The sequence below is a fragment of the Danio rerio genome, chromosome 11 (assembly GCF_052040795.2).
Source record: "Danio rerio strain M-AB ecotype USA chromosome 11, GRCz13ab, whole genome shotgun sequence".
NCBI lineage: Eukaryota > Metazoa > Chordata > Actinopteri > Cypriniformes > Danionidae > Danio > Danio rerio.
In genome coordinates this window covers 794,635-820,000 of record NC_141031.1, presented here as the reverse complement: position 1 = coordinate 820,000, position 25,366 = coordinate 794,635, and the positions used below count along the sequence as shown (strand labels likewise).

The window sequence follows — 25,366 nt, the reverse complement described above, 5'->3', positions numbered from 1 at the left end:
TGTGTTTCTTTCTATCCATTCGTCTATCTAGAGTATATATCTATCCATTCATCCATCCATCTGTCGGTCTTCCGTCCGTCCATCCATCTATCCATCCATCCATCCATCCATCTGTTCTTTCTATACATTCATCTATCTATATATCTATCTATCCATTCATCCATCCATCTATCTAACCGTCCATCCATCCATCTATGTTTCTTTCTATACATTCATTTATCTACATATCCATCTCTCCAGCCATCCATCCATCCATTTATCTAATTCGTCTATCCATCTATTTATCCATCTCTATCCATCAAAGGAAGCCTTATTTCTTTTAGTTTTGCTGGAATTAAAAATGATCTATGAAATCCTCCTATCCATCCGTCCATGCATCCATCCATCAGGCAGCTTTACAAAAGGTGCAATTATTGCATTACAATCAAATTAAGTTTAATATCAATCAAATAGAAGTTATTATATATAAATATGCAAGTGTGCGATTTAAAACCTGAAGTTTAGTATCATATGGGCGATGTGTATATGTTTCATGAAGAGTTTCTGTGTATCGTGTGTTTTGTCCCCGATAGACTATTGATTCATTTAAGTTGTAATTATTTTACTAATTTAGTCCTCAGCTGTATCTTTATAAAGACTGATGATACAGAAACTCTTTACTCTTTCAATGATCCTGGAGAAACAACAGCTCATATCCTGAAGCAAGACTGCAGCGAGAGCAGAAATAAAGCTAAACACAGTTAACGAGTCATCTATTACAGCAGTGGTTCTCAAAGTGGGGGTCGGGACCCCCCGAGGGGTCGCGGGGCAATGAAAGGGGGTCGCCTGGTGATTTCCAAAAATCTATTTATTTTTATTAAACTATAAGAATTAACATATTTTATCCATAACTATACTGAAAATAAAAATAGTCGTTTATAGTTACTATATACTATATAGTTACTATAGTAGCTTATAGTTACTAGTTCCATTGGATTGCGACCCCTTGGGTAATTACATTATATTAAAGGCAGCAAAGATGCATTTTGATTTTATAACATCAGGTTATACTTTCTGGCGCATTTAAAGCACTGACACAAATTTAATTGGTGTGTCTGCATCATTGCATTCAATGTTTCTGTATTTATAACCACCTAACAGGATATTGGGGGTCGCGAGTCACTGGCATTGTTATTTTGGGGGTCGCGGGCTGAAAAGTTTGTTAACATCTGTATTACAGCACAAAGCAACTCGCAGTGAGAGCCAGTGTTTGTTCACCAGAGTCAGTGAAGCAAACCTGTTACGATCACTCATAACGACTCTTATAAGACTCTAAAGACTCTTATATCAAAACAGCATATGAAGTTAAATGATTATTATTATTAATATACTTTTAAAATATTTCCCAAGTGCTGTTTAATGGATTAAACACACATCTGACTTAACCTAGTCATTTTAAGAACTAATTTCATTCATCGGTTAATTTTCCTTCAGCTTAGTCCCTTTATTCCACAGCGGAATGAACCATCAACTATTTCAGCATGTTTTATGCAGCGGATGCCCTTCCAGCTGCAACCTAGTACTGGGAAACACCCATACACACTCATCACACACATACACTACGGCGAACTTAGTTCATCAGTTCCCCTATTGCGCATGTGTTTGGACTGTGGGGGAAACCGGAGCACCCGGAGGAAACCCACGCCAACATGGGGAGAACATGCAAACTCAGAAACACCAACTGAGCAGCCAGGACCTTCTTGCTGCTAACGTGCCGACAAGAAATGAGATGATTGACAGGGCTCGTAACCAAGCAACAGAATGCTTCATTAATCTCTGTCTATATCTGAAAGCTTGCACACTCTTCTGTTAGACACTAAAGAGTATGTACAGTACAGTACTCTGTCTTCACAGATAAACTCCTCATTTTTAGGGCGCAGTGTAGGCAGGTGAACTGAAAGGCTGATGATTGTTGCTGGGGCAGTCACTGTGGAATCCATGTCACATTAACAGATCCCTATACTCTCATGACTCAAGCCAAAATCCGTGCAGACAGCAGATCCTTCAGTGCAACAAAAGAGCAGGAGAGTAATTATTGACTAGAGTGCGAGGCGTCCGAGTGTTTGAGCATTCCTCAGAACAATAACACACAAATATCAATCTTTCATGAGGGGGGAAGAAAAACGGCTCGGAGACCCAAAGGTCAACTTCCTGTTTGGATGCTGTTTGGGCTGCAGGTGTGAGAATATCAATGGCAGCGGGAACACAGACACATGGGATTTTCACACTGGATATTCACACACTGCTAGCCTATTATTTGTATTACTGTTTATACATTAATACTATTATTATTATTAGCCTGTTATTATCATTATTATTTATATATTATTATCATTGTATGTAATGAATGATGTCCCTGTGCTAAGACAATATATGTTCATTGTTCCTGTTTATTATTATTATAATTAGACTAACATTCATATTTTATATAATTGTTTTTAGTTATTATTATTATTATTGTTGTTGTTGTTGTTGTTATTATAATTATTATTGTGATTATTATTATTATTATTATATGGCGATCAAGCGTTGTCTGTCTAATATTAATAATAATATTATAATATTACATGAGCTATTAAAAGAAAGATGGCCTGGGCTATTTTTAAAATCATTTTTGTTATACAAAACATTTCAATATATCTTTAGCCTATTATAATCATTATAATCATATTATTAATAATAATTAGATCACAGGAAAAAAAGCAGCTCTCTCCCTTGGTCTGAGGGCGCATTTAACGGCCTCAATAACAAGGGTTTCAAACTATTTGTGCCTTATTTGAGGATTTTACCTAACAGATCCATCACAAAAATACAATCAATATCCTATGTTGAGTAATAGTCTTACATGTAAATATTGAGGAAATTAACTTACCTTAAGAGATCGCGATGATGCCGTCAGGATGGGATTAAAAAAACTGCCGCCTAAATTTGCGCTATCGCGTCACGTGACCAGCTACCGCACGCACTGACATCTGATTGGTTGAAACATTGTATCATAATCTCCACCCCTGTTGACCCTGGAACACTTAGAACTCTGCAGAATCAGGACGTGCCTGCTGACACACAACTGAGTTTAAACCCTTTATAATAGTGATTTTTTTGCACAATAGCTCCCCTTTAACTGTATTTTCTTTCTATACCTAGGTGATCAGACGTTTATTAAAGCATTCATACTCGTATTGAAACTGAAAATGGACAGTATAATGACTATGGGATAATTTGGCCAACCCATTTCAGGTGTCTAGAAGTGTTTGCAGTTTGTCTAAATGAGTTGTGTGTCTGGAGAAACCACTTTAAAAAGTCTTTTAACCATAAAACAGCATAAGTGTGTTGTGTTCATCTGTCTAATGCTGAGGAACATGCTGTAATTGTGCTGTTTTGCCTGAAGCTTCAGCCTAACACAAGCCGTCGCCTGACAAACAGAGCCACACCTGCAGATAATGGAGCGCTCGCACAGATCCGTGCTGAAATTACACCATCATTCTGCGCTATTTTAGATATTTAATGACGGAGGCTCATTTTGACCCCAAAGATGAACAGTGTGAGGAGAATTATAAAACAACAAGAGGGCTTGCTTGCTCGCTCACTTGCTTCCTCGCCGCTCGCTTGCTTGCTTGCCGCTCGCTCGCTCGCTATATACACAACTGGGCGGGGCTTCGTATTAGAGGTCTGCTTTCTCGCGGCTGTCCTGCGGGCGCCGCTGGACCCGACCAGATTTCTGCGGCGCGGGTATAAATTTCCGAATAAATCGCGGGAGCGGTCGGTAATGGGTTTAATTTGGGACGGGAGCGGGCTGTCTAGCAATATCGCTCCCGACTCCCAAGTGAGCACGCGTATGTATGTGTGTAAATGAAATAGCGCGATGCTGTGTTTAGCTTGTTTGTTGCAGTGTGTGTGTGTGTGTGTGTGTGTGTGTGTGTGTGTGTGTATATGTATGCGCACGCGCGAATGAGAGGTGTGTGTGTGTGTGTGTGTGTGTGTGTGTGTGTGTGTGTGTGTGTGTGTGTGTGTGTGTGTGTGTGTGTGTGTGTGTGTGTGTGTGTGTGTGTGTGTGTGTGTGTGTGTGTGTGTGTGTGTGTGTGTGTGTGTGTGCGTGCGTGCGAATGAGAGATAGAGAGCTTTGCCTGTGTTTGTGCTTGGTGCTTATAAGTGTGTGTAAGAGGGCGCGCGCGCGCGAATGAGAGAAAGCTTTGTCTGCGTGTGTGTGCTTGGTGCTGTGCGTGTGTGTGTTTATACAGACAGCTTGTTATAGGCTGTCTAGACTGTATAACTGGGTGATTTTCGGTTTTGTTCTCCCCCCGCTCTTTAGCGGGATCGGGCGCGACGGATAGAAAACAGGGCGGGTCGTGCAGCGGGACATCAAGTGCTTAATATATAAGTGCTAAAACCTGGCGTGTGCAGGCGGAAGCGGGATTCTAAATTTAGTCCCGCGCAGATCTCTACTTCGTATCTACGTCATGAAACGGCTAAAGACTCGTTATCAAGATGATTCATTTGAAGGACTAGGAGTCGACTGTTTTATAAATGAATCAATAGTTTTAAAGACTCAGATTTAAGCCTGAGCTGCATATTTCACTTCACTCAGAGCTGTGTTACACACTACACAGAAGGTCATACTCAAAAACCCATAATAGGAACTCTTTAGGATTCTTCCTGGTGTTACCTTTTTAAAAATGTCCATCAAAGTACTCTCCTTATAACAATGTTGTCCAATGGTAGTCAAACTTCTGCATTCCAATCGAATATGTTTGATGGTAAGAGCAGCCGGGCAGTAATTACATTTAGGTGGTGCTTCGTTATCGAGTAAACACAAATGAGTTAACCTAGAATGTTCAATTCGGCATCTAGCATAGACAGTTTGATCACGCCTGGTCTCAAAATGATGATTTGCTACGCGTCTTTCATTTATCTTCGGGTTTAATTTCACGTAATTTACTATTTACTATGGAGTTACAGCAACAGGGTTAAGGCAGATCAATGATTTATTGTTTATTAAGTGAAAAAAACAATCCCAAATCCTTGCAATGAATGCAAACGAGCAGCAGGAGCCAGCAGTGTTGTGAAAACAGGTCAGACTCATTGTGAAGACACAAAGACGCGCACAACGACATGACATCAGCACACAAAAACACAGCAGGAGGGAGGAAGAGACACAACGGACAACCCAAGCTCCTCCAGATGCACACACACACGTGCTCTGACACCATGACCCACATTCAGATCCGCCAGAGAAACAGGAGGCCATAAACAGTACACTTGAGTGACTTAAAGAGGAGCCATCATGAAAAATAAATCACTTTTATAAGGGGTTTAAACACAGTCAGCAGTGTTACCTTTAGCAAGGTAACAGTCAGCATCTCGTTGCCTTGCTAAACGTAAACCCAACACCGTTATCATCGTTGAGCACGGAAATAATATAAACGAGGTTGGTAAGATGCGATGTCTTCAGTTTTGATGGACAAATGGTAGATAAAGGGCGACGCAGTGGCGGAGTGGGTAGCACGTTTGCCTCACAGCAAGAAGGTCGCTGGTTCAATCCTCAGCTCAGTTGGTGTTTCTCTGTGGAGTTTGCATGTTCTCCCTGCCTTCGCGTGGGTTTCCACGGGTGCTCCGCTTTCCCCCACAGTCCAAAGACATGCGGTACAGGTGAATTGGGTAGGCTAAATTGTTCGTAGTGTATGAGTGTGTGTGTGTGGATGTTTCCCAGAGATGGGTTGCGGCTGGAAGGGCATCCGCTGCGTAAAAACTTGCTGGATAAGTTGGCGGTTCATTCTGCTGTGGCGACCTAAGATTAATAAAGGGACTAAGCCGACAAGAAAATGAATGAATGAATGAATGGTAGATAAAGTATGATTCTTTTAATCTGATTCAGTCTGACTCAATTGAGTCGAATCAATAATTCGAATCTTCAAAATCCGGTTCATTGAAATGAGCTAATAAACCCTGATCAATCTTACAACGTAGGTTGATCCCCTACACCTACAACAAAAAACAGATATTGTAACAGGACTAATTATGGGTGATTGAATATTTGGGTGAACTAATCCTTTAATACCTGTCAACATTGGGATGTGAAAATAAGGGATATGTCCACCATAATAAGGGATTCCCCCAACACCCCCCCCCCCCCCCTAAAAAAATCTCCAAATTACTAAATATGTTCATATTATTATGAAATAGAATCAAGCTATTAATCTCATTAGCCGTTTCTCCTCTGTATAACTCACACATTCTGATTAAAGAGCAACGGATGAATCTCTCATTCATTCATTCATTCATTCATTCATTTTCTTGTCGGCTTAGTCCCTTTATTAATCCGGGGTTGCCCCACCGGAATGAACCGCCAACTTATCCAGCAAATTTTTACACAGCGGATGCCCTTCCAGCCGCAATCCATCTCTGAGAAACATCCACACATCCACACACACACACACACACTCATACACTTCGGAGTACGGACAATTTAGCTGTACCGCATGTCTTTGGACCCTGGGGGAAACCGGAGCACCCGGAGGAAACCCGCGCGAAAGCAGAGAGAACATGCAAACTCCACAGAGAAACACCAACTGAGCCGAGGATGGAACCAGCGACCTTCTTGCTGTGAGGTGACAGCACTACCTACTGCGCCACTGCCTCGCCGAATCTCTCATTTACTAAGATTTTTTTTTTATTACACTAAATAATATAATGTCAATATATAATATAGTGTCACTTTAACAATGCACACATCTAACATTATAATGAAAGCATTCGACTGCTTTTCTAACTTTTTATGCTCATTTAAGACAAAATTAGTTGTGTTTGGAAAAAAAAACACCAAGACCGACATCCTTATATGTTATTATTATTAATTATGTGTGTATGTCTGTTTAAACACGCAACCAAAACCCAGACTTTCCATCCGCTTCAAATCACGTGTACAGAATCCGTTTGGGAAACAGCGTCTGTTTATCAGTATGGAGCGCGTCAGCTGACTGTCACGCACCATTATATGACTGTTTCGAGGATTTTATAGGATGGACGACGGCATCTGTAATCAAAAGGAAATGAAATCGCCCCGTTTTTAATATTTATTTATAAGTGCTTTCATTCCTAAACAAAGCGAAAGCACAGAACAGAATCACGTTTTAGAGCAAGAGGTGACCCCTGGTGGTTCGGCGGTATGGGTTGCGTATAGGGAGGCTCGGCTGTTCAGAGAAAGACTGAAAATACTGGAGAAATACGGGAAAGTACCTTTACGGGATGATAGCGGGATAGAACAGTAAAATACAGGAGAATCCCGGGAAAAACGGGAGGGTTGACAGGTATGAATCCTTTAAGGCACAGGTGTCAAACTCAATTCCTGGAGGGCCGCAGCTCTGCACAGTTTAGTTCCAACCCTAATTAAACACACCTGATCAAACTAATTGAGTCCTTCAGGCTTGCTTGAAACCTACAGGTAAGTGTGTTGGAGCAGGGTTGGAACTGTGCAGGGCTTGGACGACACCCCTGCATTTAGCCAAAGATGATTACAATATAGTTAAATGAAATGGGAAAATAAATGCAGAATTTCACCACAACACAAATGAGTTTTTATGAAAAACAAAACGTTTGCATCCAAAAATCACAAATTTAACATCTATAAAAACTAGAAAAACAAACGGCAAAAATAATCTGTAAACAAGACACTGTTTACATCCCTCGTGCTCAGGAGAACAATACTGTCACTTCCTGTCAAACTGGTGCGAATGATGGAGAATACAAACAGTTTCTGCAATGAGTCACAGAGCGAACGACACACACACACACACACACACACACACACACAATAACAAACAACTCTTGCGAGTCCTGGATTTGATTTATACAAATCAGGCTTTTCAAACTCACCTCAACAGTACACAGAGCTGAACACACTTTGTTTTCATGCTTTATTTTGACCCGTGTCGGTTTGTTAGGGGGAAACTCTACGGCTTGCGAATCCGTCAGTACATTTTGTACTTCTAACCAAATCCTGCTGCGTCCAACAGAGCAAGACTGAACACACACATGTTGCACAATGACTTCCAATAACACCAAACGCCTAGTGAGCAGGATTTGTCCATACTTAATCTAGGAAGGAATTTGTGATGGAAAACTTGGAGAGCAACTGCGCGGCCTGGCAACACACGTGACGGCCAGCAGAGCGGTGTTTTATTGTTTGGTAAGGCTCTCGCTGTGATCATGTATCAGTGCATTACGCTGAACACAGCTGCGCCGAAGGGCATTTCTCATGTAAATGATCAAAGACTCAACAAACACTGCCTTATGCAAACTCACCAACAGTTCTGAGATCAGTCAGTGCAGACGAACTAATGTAGAAGAGATACTGCAGAGTTTGATTTATTTAGATTTGTGAGGCGTCCAATGAGATTGACACTTGTATTGACATAGAAAGCATGCTAATTGCAAGTGAAGCATGCACCAAAACATGCACTGCCAAAACAAACAAATAAACAAATAAATAAACAAACAAGCAAGCAAATAAATAAATAAAAACAAACAAGCAAATAAATAACAAATAAACAAACAAGCAAGCAAATAAATAAAGCAAATAAATAAACAAATAAACAAAGAAACAAGCAAATAAATAAACAATTAAACGAACAAGCAAATAAATAAATAAGTAAATAAATAGATAAAGCAAATAAATAAACAAACAAACAAATAAAAAAATAAACAATTAATTAAATAAACACACAAGCAAATAAACAAACAAAAAAAAACAAATAAATAAATAAAGCGAATAAATAAACAAACAAACAAATAAATAAATAAATAAATAAATAAATAAATAAATAAAGCAAATAAATAAACAAACAAACAAGCAAATAAATAAACAAATAAATAAACAAATAAACAAACAAACAAGCAAATAAATAAACAAATAAATAAATAAATAAACAATTAATTAAATAAACACACAAGCAAATAAATAAACAAAAAACAAATAAATAAATAAATAAAGCAAACAAATAAACAAACAAATAAACAAACAAACAAACAAATAAATAAATAAATAAATAAACAATTAATTAAATTAACAAACAAGCAATTAAACAAACAAAAAACAAACAAATAAATAAATAAATAAATAAAATCAGAGGATAGCTAATAATTTTGCCTTGAAACAGCAAACAGATTCTGACCTGTACATCTACTTTTTAATTGTTAATATAAAAACATGAACACATACTAGCAGACAAATAAGTTAAATGTAATGGTTTGAAAGACATCTGTAAAATACCAACAAGTCAAATTACAGTACGAGTATTTTGGGGCCTAATTGTGATCCTACAAAAGCTTCTTGCTCTAAATACACCAGACAAGATTTGAAAGACACTGACTGTGTGGATGCTTTATTACTCTGTTTTGTCTTTCACCCCGTATAGATTTGCCATACACTTCAATCCACAGACACTTACATTGCATGAATGCATTTGAAGTACCGAATTTTATCAACACACTCACAGTGAATCGAACCCATCATAATCTACTGTATGACCAACAGAAATGCAAGAAAATAAAGCAGAAAACTCACGCTTCTCGTCATCTTGATGCACTAAAGATGCTGCTCTTGACAAAACATCCAAAGGCGTTTCCATGCTGGACCAGACCCTGCGCACAAGAGCAAAACAATCAGAAAGCTAAAGGCGCAATGTGTAATTATGTCCACTAGAGGGCGCGTGTTCACAACAAACAAATGTGTAGTTTAATTGTGTGGAATCATGGGAGTTGTAGTCTTCATTATCCTCCTGCAGAAATCATGTGGACCAATCAGAGGAGCTCAGAGGCGGGGCAACCATTGTGAACTTCTGTTTATGGCAGAAAGTTGGCATGGCGGAGGAGACGCTCATTGTGGCTGTGTCCAGAATATGCAGAGTTATATAATATTATAGCATATTGTTTTGCCATTTCTGATGAGTTTGTTATTAAATCATGTTCATAATATCGCATCACACTGACCTCACGTTATGCTGTGATTTTTTTTATAACCCATTCCTGAGCACTGTGTTTTGCGTTTTTAGGAGCTAAGACGCATTCGGTGGGAATGAGCTCAATTAAAACAACATATTAAAGCATCGCCGAGACTTATCTCAGTATTACCTAAACAAACTTTTTTTTTCCAGTGGGCTAAATTGCACAAATAAATCATTCACCTAAAGAATAACAACGTCTGTTAGCAAAATAAACATTGTACGTTTTGATATCACACACACTTTTATTCAATGTTTGACGCATTCTCAATTAAACGTAAAGAGAAGGCGGGACATAAAGTAGCTCCTCCCATAAAAAAAGCAATCAATATTTTGTTTCCCCACTGCTCTGCCAATGAGGGTGGGTGAGCTCAGGCACATCAAATGAAAAGCCGATGAGAAGAAGGGGGCGGGGCGTGTCAGACATCAGAGAGCATTTGATTGGTCAGAAGATTTGATAGGAAACTGAAGTATTAGGTGATGTGAAAAAAATCAATGTCAAGACGTCATGCGTGATGTAGGTTGGTAATTGCCCTGTAGATACCCTTTAAACTAACTTTCATTCATTTTCTTTGTGGCTTAGTCCCTTTATTAATCCAGGGTCGTCACAGCGGAATGAACCGCCAACTTATCCAGCACATGTTTTACGCAGCGGATGCCTTTCTAGCTGCAACCCATCTCTGGGAAACTGTATTGTGTGTGTTTGGACTGGGGGGGAAACCGGAGCAGCTGGAGGACACCAACGCGAACACAGGGAGAACATGCAAACTCCACACAGAAATGCCAACTGACCCAGCCGAGGCTCGAACCAGTGACCTTCTTGCTGTGAGGCGACAGCACTACCTACTGCGCCACTACGTCGCCTAAAAAAAAACTCAGATTTCAAGGACAAACTACTGTTTTGTTCTTAATGACATGCACAAATGAATTGTTCAGCACAGACTAGCAATGAACTAACAACAACATGGTTAGTTCTGACTTCATGCAGACTTTAAAATAAACAGACTGAAAGTTATAACAGTTTATTTTAATTTCACAGGACCTTTAAAAGTCTGAAAACAGATTGATTCAGGATCTCGATGAATATGTGAGCAGCGTGGAAGCCATAATCCAGCTCGTGTCGTGTTAATGTCGCGGATTCCCAGAATAAACACTGGAAACATGCGAGTTTGTGGAGCAGCTAGCGTGAGTCCCGCTTCCCACATTCACATTCCTCAGACGGCATTCCTTTCCACAGCTGAGTCTCTCAAACACACACACACACACACACACACACACACACACACACACACACACACACACACACACACACACACACACACACACACACACACACGCTTTGTGTTTCTGAACTCAGTATTAAACACAAAACGAATATGATAAACACATACTAGACGCGCGTCTGTTGCGCGACGCGTCAATAATAGCGTTGCGTTCTACTTAAAGGCACAGTTCACCCAAACATGTATTTACTCACTACTCTCCCTCATGTTGTTCCAAACTGTTTCTGTTCTTACGTTGAACACAAAAGATGATTGATTTTATTGATTTTGTTAATCGTTTTTCCAATCCTTTATGACTTAAGAAGATGATTTGAGAAAGCTGAAAACCCATTGACTTTCATAGTAGGAAAAACAAATATATGGATGGTTGATTTCTGCTTTATTCAAAACATCTTTTGTGTTCAACATTAAAACAAAAGTCATAAAGGATTGGAAAAACGATGAACAAAAATCAATAAGTGAAGGGTGAGCAAACAACAGAAATTCATTTTTGGTGTACTGTCCCTTTAACGGACGCGCGCGCTTGTTGTTATTATTAATATGACTAATATTAATATTATTATTATGGAGGTAATACTTAACAGAAACACAGGGAAGTCAATGTTTCACTTTTAAGGATCTCCCGTTAACGTTACTTATTAATGTGCTCACAAACAAAACACGCACACACACATACTACAAGTGTCCGGTGCTCGGTAACGTAGTGCTGGAACAAGTGTCCGGTAATAAAACAAACTTTTACTTAACAAATACTACTCGGTTACAGTCATAAATCCATATACAATCGCTCTCTCATACACACAGCATATGAATATTGAGGTAAAGTAGGTTTTATATTCCCTCATCTCTAAAGTGTCAGCTCCGTCTCTCTATATTCTGAATATTGGGTCTGAAATGACATTATAGCTCTATTGAAGTGACTGTGAACAGTGCTGGACTTTGATAGTCATTGAATGCTGATATGATTTCACTATTTAGAATGAGCCTTTTCTGAAATTACATTAGTAGGAAAGTCCAAATGTGCGAATATAAAATCAACTTCAGACTTAGTTTACAAATACTCGGTAACAGTCATAACTTCATACACAATCGCTCTCACACATGAATAAACTCAAAAACACGCAGTTTGAAGTGAAATAAAGCACACGCACCGTGAAGGGTCTCCAGCCCGGAGAGCGAAGTCCGGCGGAGCAGAAGCCGGAGCGCGGCGCGCGGATCCGGGATTGAGTTCTGGATTCGGCCGCGGCGGCAGGAATGTGTGGAATGATGGAATTCTCTTCCTAGCAGGTGATGAGAGAGCGCGATTCCCATTGGTCAGGGTCAGCCCATGAGGTCAGCATACATTATGCTAATACATGCGTGACGTCATATCCTCGCAACAGGTACAACGTGAAGCGGAAGTAAACAGTCTGCTTGCAACAGTCACGAAGCTTCACATTCACAAAAGCAGGTTTTGTAAGTGAAAACCTTTTTTCTTCAGAATTTTAATTTGAAATAAAAAACTTAAACTGAAAAACCCCCTCCTTAATTAGCATTTTATTAAGGAACATCTTTATTTAATGAAGTCTCTTAAAGCTGTGAAGAATGTAAAAAGCTGTATCCATTTTAAGTGATGTTTTTGGCATCCTGTGAACGTCTTGCTTTATTTCTGTAATTGTTATTTACAACTGCGAAATCAATTAAATAAGAAGAGGAAGTAAACACACATGCTTTAAAAACATTAGAAAGGTTTATTTGCATTTGTGGATGGATGAATGGATCAGTCATTATCTGCATTTCACACATACAGCATGGATTCACATTAGATTGTCAATAAATATGAGCTACTGAATATGAAAATAACACTGAATGTTAGTCGGTTATTGTGAAGTGAATGTCAGTCATGCTGGTTTCCTCCTCCAGCCTCTCCACATTTTCTGCAGCTTCTTTGTGCTGTATGACACGGTTTTCACCAGACCTGTGGACGGACGCTTCACATCAGTCATCATCTCACATAATAATGCAGAGTTATATTTAATAAATCTGAAAAACCAGCAAAAATTATTTGTGAATAAACTGAATATTTAATTAATCAATAAAATTGAGAATTTTATTATGTAATTAAACAAATACAGGGTTTAATATAATCACTGTATGTATTAAATAATTATGATTGTAAAACATTGAATTTATAAATATTTTTAAAAAAAATATTATAAAAAACGTAGTATATCTGTGTAATACAGTTTTTTATGTCATATTAACACACATACACACGTGTGTGTGTGTGTGTGTGTGTGTGTGTGTGTGTGTGTGTGTATATATATATATATATATATATATATATATATATATATATATATATATATATATATATATATATATATATATATATATATATATGAGCAATATCACACTCGTAGCAGTGCGATATGGCTGTATATCGGCACTGGTGGGAGGTGGCGTTGGCCGAGTGCTTTAGTGCCCCCTCCAGTGCCGATATACAGCCATATCGCACTGCTACGAGTGTGATATTGCGTTTATACAACAGTTTGACGGCATAATGATGTATATAAAAACTAAATCAAACATGGAGAGTCTCAAAAACCCTTCCGGATTCGAATCATAAGCTGACAGTTAAACAGCTGAGCAAGCATCTTTACACTGTAGATCTGTAGTGTCTCTGCTTTTTGCTGGCTGTGGGTGGGCGGAGTAATACACAAAGGGTAAAGAGGCTGTAGGAGTTTTCATATTGCAGAATATCGCACGCCTATCAGCCAATCAGATTTAAGAACCAGACAGAACTGTTGTATAAATATATATATATATATATATATATATATATATATATATATATATATATATATATATATATATATATATATATATAAAAGACAACTGACCCAGCTGGGACTCAAACCAGTGACCTTCTTGCTGTGAGGCCACAGGGCTAACCACTGAGCCATCGTGCCGCCCCATAAGCATAATTTGATGACATTAAAAATCTCAGTTTACCACATAAATCTTTATGATTTGTTACTAGGTTTTAGCATGGGCGTCACGGTGGCGCAGTGGGTAGCACGATCGCCTCACAGCAAGAAGGTCGCTGGTTCGAGTCCCGGTTGGGTCAGTTGATGTTTCTGTGAGGAGTTTGCATGTTCTCCCCGTGTTGGCGTGGGTTTCCTCCGGGTGAAATCTCTCTCTCTCACCTGCGGTGGCGATTCCTTTGGCACTCTGAGTGATGCTGGAGGATTTCACAATTGAAGAAATCCCTGCACAATTACAAATGATAACAGAGACAATTCAGCCAACAAATCATTCATTCAGAAATGATTCAAAATGAAGTGAGTTTATCATTAAAACAAGCAAAATAATCTGCCAATGGGGTCAGCAGAATAATCTAGCTTCTCCTTTTGACATAAGATTACTCTGCTTCCCCTAATGGCAGATTATTTTGCTCGTTTTAATGATAAACTCACTTCATTTTGACTCATTATATCTGAAAACAACACTATATGTTTTTCTTGTCTGGAAAATGCTTCCTAATTTACGAATTTTTAGATACTTTGACTAAAAACAGGAGAAAAAATTTCAGTAGTAAAGCCTTTTTTGCAAAGTATTGACTAAATTATGCAATGCATTGTGAACAGTGTCCAGCATATCAGAAATCTGTTTTATTAGTGAGAGAGAAAAGTGATTCATTTGCAGGCGTACATTACATTTATAAGCTCTTTCCTGCAGTCACAGTGAAATAAATGCAAACATCAACATCAGTCTAATGCTGAAAGTGAGATATTACTGCTGGATAAAGGTGAAGTGCAGGACATAAACACACACACACAGACACATATTCAAACAATGGCACACACTCGCATTAACACATTCACACACACACACACACACACACACACAGGTGTTTGTGTGAAACGCAGTGGCGGTTATTACGACAATGAGCCATGAGGGTGAGGCTGATGGAGAAACTCAACACCGCTCAACACTCAGCCAGCCTGTTTGACCAGTCCACACAAACACACACACACACTCCTTCATTCAGCACACAGCATGCTTTATTTCACGCACTTCACTCCAGCACAGTCTCAATTCAATGTATGTTTACTTGTACAGCGCTATTGTTTCAGCTCAGTTTAACAGAAGCTGCACATTACTGCATCACAATCCAAATCAGCAAAGGTAAAGGTCCAGTGAAATGAATCTTCGGACCAATCAAATGCTCTCTAGTGTTTGATATGCCCCGCCCCCTTTAAGATGCGTCACATTTGATGCGCTTAAGCTCAACCACTCTCACTGGCAAAGCGATGATAAAAACAAAACACTATTGGCTGCTTTAAAAAGGGGAGTGGCTACCTTATGTCCCACCCTCACTTCATTTTTCAGTTGAGATTACGTCAAACATCGAATAAAAAGTGCACATCTCAAAGTAGAGGTCTGCATTTTGCGGCGCGGGAATAAATTTCCGAATAAATCGCGGGAGCGGTCGGTAACGGGTTTAATTTGGGACGGGAGCGGGCTGTCTAGCAATATCGTTCCCGACTCCCAAGCTAGCACGCGTATGTATGTGTGTAAATGAAATAGCGCAATGCTGTGTTTAGCTTGTTTGCTGCTGTGTGTGTGTGTGTGTGTGTTAGTGCACGTGTGCGCGAATGAGAGAGAGAGAGAGAGCTTTTCCTGTGTGTGTGCTTGGTGCTTATGTGTGTGTGTGTTAGTGCGCGCAAATGAGAGAGAGAGCTTTGTGTGTGTGTGTGCTTGGTGCTGTGTGTGTGTTTATACAGACAGCTTGTTATGGGCTGTCTGGACCAATGGTCTGGACTGTATAGCTGGGTGATTTTCGGTTTTGTTCTCCCCCCCGCTCTTTAGCAGGATCGGGTGCGGCAGGTAGAAAATGGGGCGGGGCGGGCAGCGGGACAACAAATGCTCAATAAAAGCGGGAGCGGTCGGGTTTGGGCTAAAACCTGGCGGGTGCGGGCGGGAGCGGGATTCAAAATTTAGTCCCGCGCAGGTCTCTATCTCGAAGCACTTCAAGGAGTTGTTTATAGAGCAGACATTATATATAAACACAGTTAACCTGCATTTTTTAACATTTCTATTCAGTTAGAAATGGATAAAAACATTTTATTTCACTAAAGGGTGTGTGTTTATTTACGCTGAGCGCTGTATATAAAGCAGAACTCACCCTGCTGTACGACGGATCCGCAGTCTGGATCTTGCGCCACCTGCAGCAGAATCTCCTCCACGTCTCGGTTTTTCCCCGGCCGATCCACCAAGCGTGTGATCTGCTGCTGAAGCGTGCGCGGGAGAGCCATCAGCTGCGTGAACTGACCCTCGGGGCTTTTGTCCACCTGATCAACAGGGAAACACATCTATTGGAAATCTCCCACATCAAGAAAAACACTATAGTAAAGTGTGGTGTACTGCATACAGCGGGCGAAATCAGTATTGAACACGTCACCACATTTCTAAAGGAGCTGTTCACATGGAATTAACCCAGATTTGGCATAAAAAACTAACAATATTATTCTCATTTAATTTTGACATTATTACTGAAAGCAAGACAGTCGTTTGTACACGTCTAGAAAACGCTTCTTGATTTACGATGTTGTAGATATTTGGACTAAAAAGTAGACAAAAACTCTAAGAAAAGCTTTTTTTTGTGCAGTTCTTGTTGCTGCTGCTGATAAACTGCAGGACTGAGGAGATCATTGGCTGCTGATGGACGTGTGTTTGACAGTCTGTCACTTTCTCCCCTGTACACAGGCGGTGTTTAGTGCACAGATCACACCTGCAGGCGGAGGAGTTTCTCTTCTCTCTTTTGTTTTTAGGATTATCTGTTCTTGAGAAATCTTATTGGCGTCTGAGAGATTTGTGACTTCTGATATATTCACTTGATGATTTTCTTTTGTTTGCACCACATAATCCATTTGACCGTCCACTGAAAAGCATTTACTAGGGCTGCACAATATATGGCTTCAGTATAGACAGATAAGAATGATGCCTGCACCAAATGATGACCTCTCTCTCCTTTGCCTTTCCACTGGCTCTCCTTATTTCCTCCTCCTCATCACAGCAAGATAGATAGATATAGACGGACGGACGGACGGACAGACAGACAGACAGACAGACAGATCGATTGGATGGATGGATGGATGGATGGAATGATAGATATAAAGAACGGCAGAACGATAGAACGATAGAACGATAGATAGATAGATAGATAGATAGATAGATAGATAGATAGATAGATAGATAGATAGATAGATAGATAGATAGATAGATAGATAGATAGATAGATAGAACGATGGATGGATGGATGGATGGATAGAATGATGGATGGATGGACAAATGGATAGAATGATAGATATAAAGAACGGCAGATTGATAGATAGAACGATAGAACGATAGATAGATAGAACGATAGAACGATAGATAGATAGATGGATGGATGGATGGATGGATGGATGGATGGATGGATAGAATGATAGATATAAAGAACGGCAGATTGATAGATAGATAGATAGATAGATAGATAGATAGATAGATAGATAGATAGATAGATAGATAGATAGATAGATAGATAGATAGATAGATAGATAGATAGATAGAACGATGGATGGATGGATGGATAGAATGATGGATGGATGGACAAATGGATAGAATGATAGATATAAAGAACGGCAGATTGATAAATAGAACGATAGAACGATAGATAGAACGATAGATAGATAGATAGAACGATAGATAGATAGATAGATAGATAGATAGATAGATAGATAGATAGATAGATAGATAGATAGATAGATAGATAGATAGATAGATAGATAGATAGAACGATTGATAGATAGATAGATAGATAGATAGATAGATAGATAGATAGATAGATAGATAGATAGATAGATAGATAGATAGATAGATAGATAGATAGATAGATAGATAGATAGATAGATAGATAGAACGATGGATGGATGGATAGAATGATGGATATAAAGAACGGCAGATTGATAGATAGAACGATAGATAGAACGATAGATAGAACGATAGATAGATAGATAGATAGATAGATAGATAGATAGATAGATAGATAGATAGATAGATAGATAGATAGATAGATAGATAGATAGATAGATAGATAGATAGATAGATAGATAGAACGATGGATGGATGGATGGACAAATGGATAGAATGATAGATATAAAGAACGGCAGATTGATAAATAGAACGATAGAACGATAGATAGAACGATAGATAGAACGATAGATAGATAGATAGATAGATAGATAGATAGATAGATAGATAGATAGATAGATAGATAGATAGATAGATAGATAGATAGATAGATAGATAGATAGATAGAACGATTGATAGATAGATAGATAGATAGATAGATAGATAGATAGATAGATAGATAGATAGATAGATAGAGATAGATAGATAGATAGATAGATAGATAGATAGATAGATAGATAGATAGATAGATAGATAGATAGATAGATAGATAGATAGATAGATAGAATGATAGATATAAAGAACGGCAGATAGATAGATAGATAGATAGATAGATAGATAGATAGATAGATAGATAGATAGATAGATAGATAGATAGATAGATAGATAGAACGATGGATGGATAGAACGATGGATAGATGGATGGATGGAATGATAGATAGAAATAACGGCAGAACAATAGATAAAAATATAGAACGATAGATGGTCGAGTATTGTCTTAATCGTATTAAAATCAGAGTATTGGTGTTCATGTAAACATGCTGAAATAAAAATATATTATTCCTTTCGGGGTGAAGCTGAATAACTGTTTAATCTGTATATCCTGCATTTTGTGTCCTGACGAGAGTTTAAACATGTGTCATGCAGTCATTGCTCAATAACAACGTGCATCTCCCTATTTCAAAATAAAAGCCCCAGATAGATAGTTAATAGAGTGGGGAAATGCGTATTGAACACGTCACTATTTTTCTCAGAAAACATATTTCTAAAGGTGCTGTTGAATTAAAATTTTCCCCGGATGTTGATAACAACAATAAAAATGAAAATAATTTCATATATGAAAACAAAAGAAATCTAATTAGTTTACAAATGAAGTTCTGTGTAATAAAATGAAATGATTCAGGGAAAAAGTATTGAACACATGAGGAAAGGGAGGTGTAGTTCAGCAGTGAAAGCCCAGACAGCAGCTGAAATCTCTCAGAAGTTCTTCAGCAAGCCTTACAATTAACTTATAAATAACTCAGGCAGCAAAATGATCAGTGTCGTCTCATTAGGAAATGCTGAGGCTCATCAAACACAGCCTGAAGTGTTCACATTAATGATCCCAGAGCTACAGATCAGTCTGTGTTCTCCAGATGACTTACATGCAAATGATGAGGGCGTGTCCTGTGAGTCACGCAACAGTCTGCTTTGTGATCTGATTGGCCTTTTGTCCACCGGGGTTTTACACTTGTGTAATTTACATGACATTGAGAAAACATTGTTGTCTGATGCTCATGGTTGGCCATTTCCATATACTGATCTCTGATTATTCCACTATGCCTACATTTTCTTTACAGGGCACCTTACTAAGTTGTGTGAACAGAGAACTGGGGTGAGCAGCAGACACAACCTTACTGAGAGCTAAATCTGTGTGTGTACAGCCTCACCTCCAGCCGGCCCTGCTGAGGCTTGTACACCACCTGCGGGCACTCCTGCAGAATACGGTTATATAACTGACGGAAATGCTGCATGTTGTCTTTTACAATGTTGGAGACCTTGGATTTATCCTCTCCAAACACCATCCTGAAATCACCTGCAGTGACAAAGCAGAGAGACAGAGTACATTCAGCTGCTGTGACAATAATGTTTTCTTACTTGGAGGTTTTGTCTCGTTTTAGTACAAAAATATTTTAAAAAAACTCTTAAATCAAGAAGCATTTTCGACATAAGCAAAAAATATAGTCTTGTTTTCAGAAGAAATGAGCCAAAATAAAGAGAGTTTTTCAGTAAAACAATTGAATCAATGGTTACAGGTTTAAAAGCATTTTTTTCTAAACACACTTGCCGTGCATATAGTTCATTAACCACACACACAAGTGGGGACATTACATAGGTTTCCATTCATTTTATACTGTCCAAACCGTATATTGTATTGCCCTCACCCCACCCCACCCCAAAACCCAACCATTACAGGAGACTGTGTGCCTCTTTACTCTCTGATTAAACTCATTCTGAAGGATTTATAAGCATTTTGAGAAATGAGGACGTCACAAATGTCTTCTTATTTCACCTCCTTTTTGCAATACCTGTGTCATACCCATGTCATTATACAGATTTGTGTCCTGATATGTCACAAAAACACGTACGCGCGCACACACACACACACACACACACACACACAGACCAGAGTAGGAGAGTCCTGCTATCTGGAGGTACAGCTCTTCCTCAGAGAAGCTCTCTGGCAGCATGAGGAATGAAGCGATCACAGCACTCTTCAGGTTCCCCAGAAGAGCCGAGCGCAGATTCCCATTCTCACTCTGCAGCAGGATTCGAACCTGCAGGAACAGCAACAACACTGTAGCCTGAGTCTGAACACTGCAGAGGACTGTTAGTGTCCAGTATCAATCAATTCACTGACAGCCCAAAAATCACATCTGCTCAATAAACACAACAGATTCATCCAATCAGTGATGAGCTCCAGCACCTGCATGTACAAAGGGGAAATCACTTGATCTCATTTTTAGATATAGATCATTTAAGACAGAACATGTGCTTCTATACACGCATAGTACTATACTATACTCCCCTATACTATGCTATATTATACTATGCTATACTATACGCCCCTATACTTCCTTATACTATACTCTATTATACTATACTGCCCTATACTATTTAAACCCCCCTATACTTTACAATACGATGCTATACTATACTCCCCAATACTATGCTGCCCTATGCTATACTAAACTACACTTCCCTTTACTATACTGCCCTATACTTTACTATACTAAACTTCCCTATACTATACTCTACTATACCACACTGCCCTATACTATTTATTCTTCCCTATACTATACTACACTGTCCTATACTATAATGCCCTATACTATACAGCACTCCCCTATACTATACTGTTTTTAGTTCACTGCCCTATACAATTTATACTCCCCTATGCTGTACTCCCCTATACTATACTCCCCAATAATATACTACACTTTTGTATACTATAATTCCCTATACTTTACTATACTCCTCATACTATACTACACGCTCCAATACTGCCCTATACCTTACTATACTACACTCCCCCATACTATACTGTGTTATACTATACTGCCCTATACTATACTCTACACCCTATACTATATTACAACCCCATACAATACTATACTGCCCTATACTACACTCTACTATAATTCCCAATACTATACTACACTCCCCTATACTATACTATACTATACCCCCCATGCTATACTATACTATACTTCCCTTACTATACTCCCCATGCTATACTATACTTCCCATAATATACTATACTTACAATACTATACTACCCATACTGTACTACCCATACTATACTATACTCTCCATACTATACTATGCTATACTACCCCTACTATACTACCCATATTATACTATACTATACCGTAAAACAAGTTTAATGTTAAATAAATGACCTTCAAACCCACATGAAACAAATACTGTAGTAATTAACGGTAAATAATATAGTGTTATTGAACCATACTATAGTAAAATCCTCGAATCAATCTTTTGTGATGATTCTACAGTTGCTATATTAATTACAACAATTATAGTAATTGACCCAATACTGTTGTTTGGTACAACTATAGAGTATATTATACTACAATACACCACAGTTTACTGTAGTAAAAACTAAAGTTTACTAGAGTATTTATTACCGGTTATCAGTTCACTATTATTAATACTACCTTATGCTGGAGCATTCATTAACAAAGAGTTGTAAACACTATAATATATATAAAGTATAATACACTTTGCTATAGTACAGACTAAATAAAAACACTGAAGTACTTACTAACTATAGTATCTTCATTATTTCAAAAGGGCACATGCATTTCTAAAAGTCACATGAATACAATCACACTATTTTAATCCATGTATATAAATATTGTTTAATTTTAAATATTTTATCAGGAAAGAAATACGAGATAAAAATATAAGCTGTAAATAGCAGTCAGCAGTGGTTAGAGGGAGAAAAACAGTGCAGAAGAGGAGGATCGTGTGTTTGTGGACTGCCATCCTGTGGATCGTGTGTGTAAGTGCAACAGTGTGTTCAGACACTCACAGGTTTGTGTAATCGTCCAGCAACATACAGCGTTTTCCAGTGGAGTAAATCATCGATCAGAGCATCTGTGCTGATCACACCGTACTTGATCAACTGCAAAAGCACAACACAATAAACAAATGAAAGCAGAGGCAGGGCCAACGTTGATGAGACATCAGTGTTTGTGTTGTCAAAAGTCAAAGGAGACACTAGCAGTCATTGTTTAGAGTTACCTGGAGCTGTATGACTTCGCAAATCATGAATAATTACAATATTAATAAATATTACAATTATAACAATATCAACTACAGATCTTAAGATTCTAACAGTATGATAACCTTGCATAAAAGCATCATGGTTAGTCAATATTGTGATTACTGCCCTAAAATAAGCTGAAATACTTTATTCCTTTCCCTTTAAGCCTGATTTATACTGCTCCTAAGCTGTTTGCACGCATAGCCGTAAGTTCTAAGCAAATTACATTTGTCTCCATCCTTTTTTTCCGATCCGACAAATGCCTCAAAAGCCATAACGTGATCCATTACACCCCTATTATAAAGGTATTAAAGAGGCACTCGTACCCGATCTTCAGCAGGCACCAGTGTGTTGAAGTAAACTCCGGCTCCGTAGTCGCTCTGGATGCTGCTGATCTGTTTGGGCCCCAGAAAGCGGAGGAAGGAGTAGTGCTTCCTGTTCTCTATCAGGTTCATGGTGTGCCACGTCACGGGATCGTCCACCGCAAACACAAAGTCCAGCATGTTCTTCTGAAACACAGCAGACACAAGCACTGCAGAGGAGCTTCAGGAACGAGAGTAATTTAAACGAACAGTGTTTACTTTCCAAGTGCACATCGTTACTCTCCAGCTAATCAATTCATCTGGAGGTTAATCCACTAAAAAGTTTTGATAATCTTTAATAATTTGTAAGTTCTGTAAGTTACCGTAAATAATATAGTGCTTTTGAACCACACCATGATAAAGTGCATTTATACTGTATATTTTACTATTATTTACAACAATGTGTTAATGATATTCACTGATAAACTTTAATAAATGCTGTAGTCCCTGCTGAAAAATCCAGCTTAAACCAGCATAGGCTGCTTGACTGGTTTTAGCTGGATGACCAGCCTGGTTTTAGAAGGTTTTTGGCCACTTCCAGGCTGGTTTTCAGTCATTTTCAGCCTGGTCTTAGCTGGTCAGGCTGGAAATTGACCAGCTAAAACCAGCTAGACCATCCTGGTTTAAGCTGGACATAACTGGTTTTGGCTGGGCTCCCAGCCTGGCTAGGCTGGTCAAGCTGGTTTTAGCTGGTCATCTCCCAACTTGTCCTTCTAAGATCAGGCAGGAAATGGCCAAAACCCATCTAAAACCAGGCTGGTCAACCAGCTAAAACCAGCCAACCAGCCTATGCTGGTTTAAGCTGGATTTTTCAGCAGGGGTATACTTTAGTTTTGTTGTAGTCGAATACAGTTGTAGAAAACTACTGTATCGTGTCGTTTGTTTACAGTACGATGGCTGTTGTGTTTCTATTGCAACTACAGAACTACCTCAACACAGTTCAAATACTAAAACACTATACATTACCACAGTATTTATTCAGTTGTTTATTATTCTGTCAATGTTTGTTCAGATCATTATGACACTTTCTATAGTTGTGGAGATCGTCTTACCACCATGTGGCCTTGAGAGCTGCCGGTCTGCCTGAAAACTGCAGATCCATAAGCGAAGGCCAGGCTGAAGTCCTGCGGGAAACGGTTGATGATCCTCCGGTAGAAAACCGCACTGTTCTGCAGAGCTGGTAGACTCATTTCTGGAGGATCCAGGAGAATACTGAAATATATACAGAATAAATCACTGTTTTATAAACTTCCATAGTGTTTTCATGTGGGTATTTAAAGCAAAATAACAATTACATTATTGGAAATCTGCTTTAAAATGACACAAGTTGTGTATAGTGTACAAATTAAACTCAAGTCTAGTAGAATCATGCCATTTCAGCAGTTTTACTACAGTAAAAGCATGGTTAACATTGATGAAGCTGGTGATTGGGGTAAAGGTGCATTTATATTCACATCTTTGGACTTTCTCGTTAATAACATAATTTTTAATTAAGTGAAAATTCTAAATAGTGAAATCATACTATCATTCATTAGCATTAAATAGAGCTGATGTTGTTCTGAAGTCATATGTATACGCCATTTCAGACCCAACATTGAAAGTAGCGTAATAAACAATACAGAGAGCGAGTCACAAGCGGACACTGTTCAGAGATCAGCGCATGTACAACTACTTTACCTCAACATTCAGCCGCACATCAACACATGTTTACATTTCTCAGAGCCCGGAGACACTCGGTGTATGAATCTCATACAGCATGTGGGATAGCGTAGATGATTAACGCTAATAATAATGGTAATTTTAAAGATGCTTGCAGCAGATATTTCTCAATGACAGCTGCATCGTGTGGCTGTGCATTCGGTGGCTTATTTACACAGGGCAGCTCACGGGCGCCAGCACGCGGTCTGGAGGAAATGGTAAACATTTGATTTCATTCATTCATTTTCTTGTCGGCTTAGTCCCTTTATTGATCCGGGGTCGCCACAGCGGAATGAACCGCCCACTTATCCAAAATACCCTGCTGAAAAAAACAGCACAGACCGGTCTGGTTTTAGAGGGGTTTTGGCCATTTCCAGCCTGGTCTTAGTTGGTCAGGCTGAGAGATAACCAGCGTGATCAGCCTGGTTTAAGCTGAACATAGCTGGT

The 25,366-nt window shown here is 38.8% G+C and overlaps 2 protein-coding genes across 4 annotated transcripts in view; both read right to left on the bottom strand.

Moving 5' to 3' along the window:
- The window catches only part of vgll4b (vestigial-like family member 4b), a 66,247-nt gene extending 53,668 nt beyond the window's left edge, over positions 1 to 12,579 (bottom strand). The window contains exons 1-2 of the mRNA XM_087272111.1: positions 12,469 to 12,579; positions 9,599 to 9,675 (exon numbers count right to left, since the gene is read on the bottom strand). Of these exons, the coding sequence (XP_087128237.1) occupies positions 9,599 to 9,662 (64 nt within the window). The 5' untranslated portion in view covers positions 9,663 to 9,675; positions 12,469 to 12,579. The remainder of the gene's footprint in view (positions 1 to 9,598; positions 9,676 to 12,468) is intronic.
- tamm41 (TAM41 mitochondrial translocator assembly and maintenance homolog) overlaps positions 1 to 25,083 on the bottom strand; it is a 58,192-nt gene extending 33,109 nt beyond the window's left edge. Inside the window, 9 exon segments of one of the 3 annotated variants that reach the window (NM_001037119.3) lie at positions 13,031 to 13,274; positions 14,506 to 14,568; positions 16,488 to 16,653; positions 19,963 to 20,108; positions 20,700 to 20,850; positions 22,626 to 22,718; positions 23,186 to 23,368; positions 24,274 to 24,433; positions 24,899 to 25,083. In NM_001037119.3, the coding sequence (NP_001032196.3) occupies positions 13,198 to 13,274; positions 14,506 to 14,568; positions 16,488 to 16,653; positions 19,963 to 20,108; positions 20,700 to 20,850; positions 22,626 to 22,718; positions 23,186 to 23,368; positions 24,274 to 24,411 (1,017 nt within the window). In that variant the 5' untranslated portion in view covers positions 24,412 to 24,433; positions 24,899 to 25,083 and the 3' untranslated portion in view covers positions 13,031 to 13,197. 3 annotated transcript variants of the gene reach the window in all.
- Positions 25,084 to 25,366: the final 283 nt, after the last annotated feature.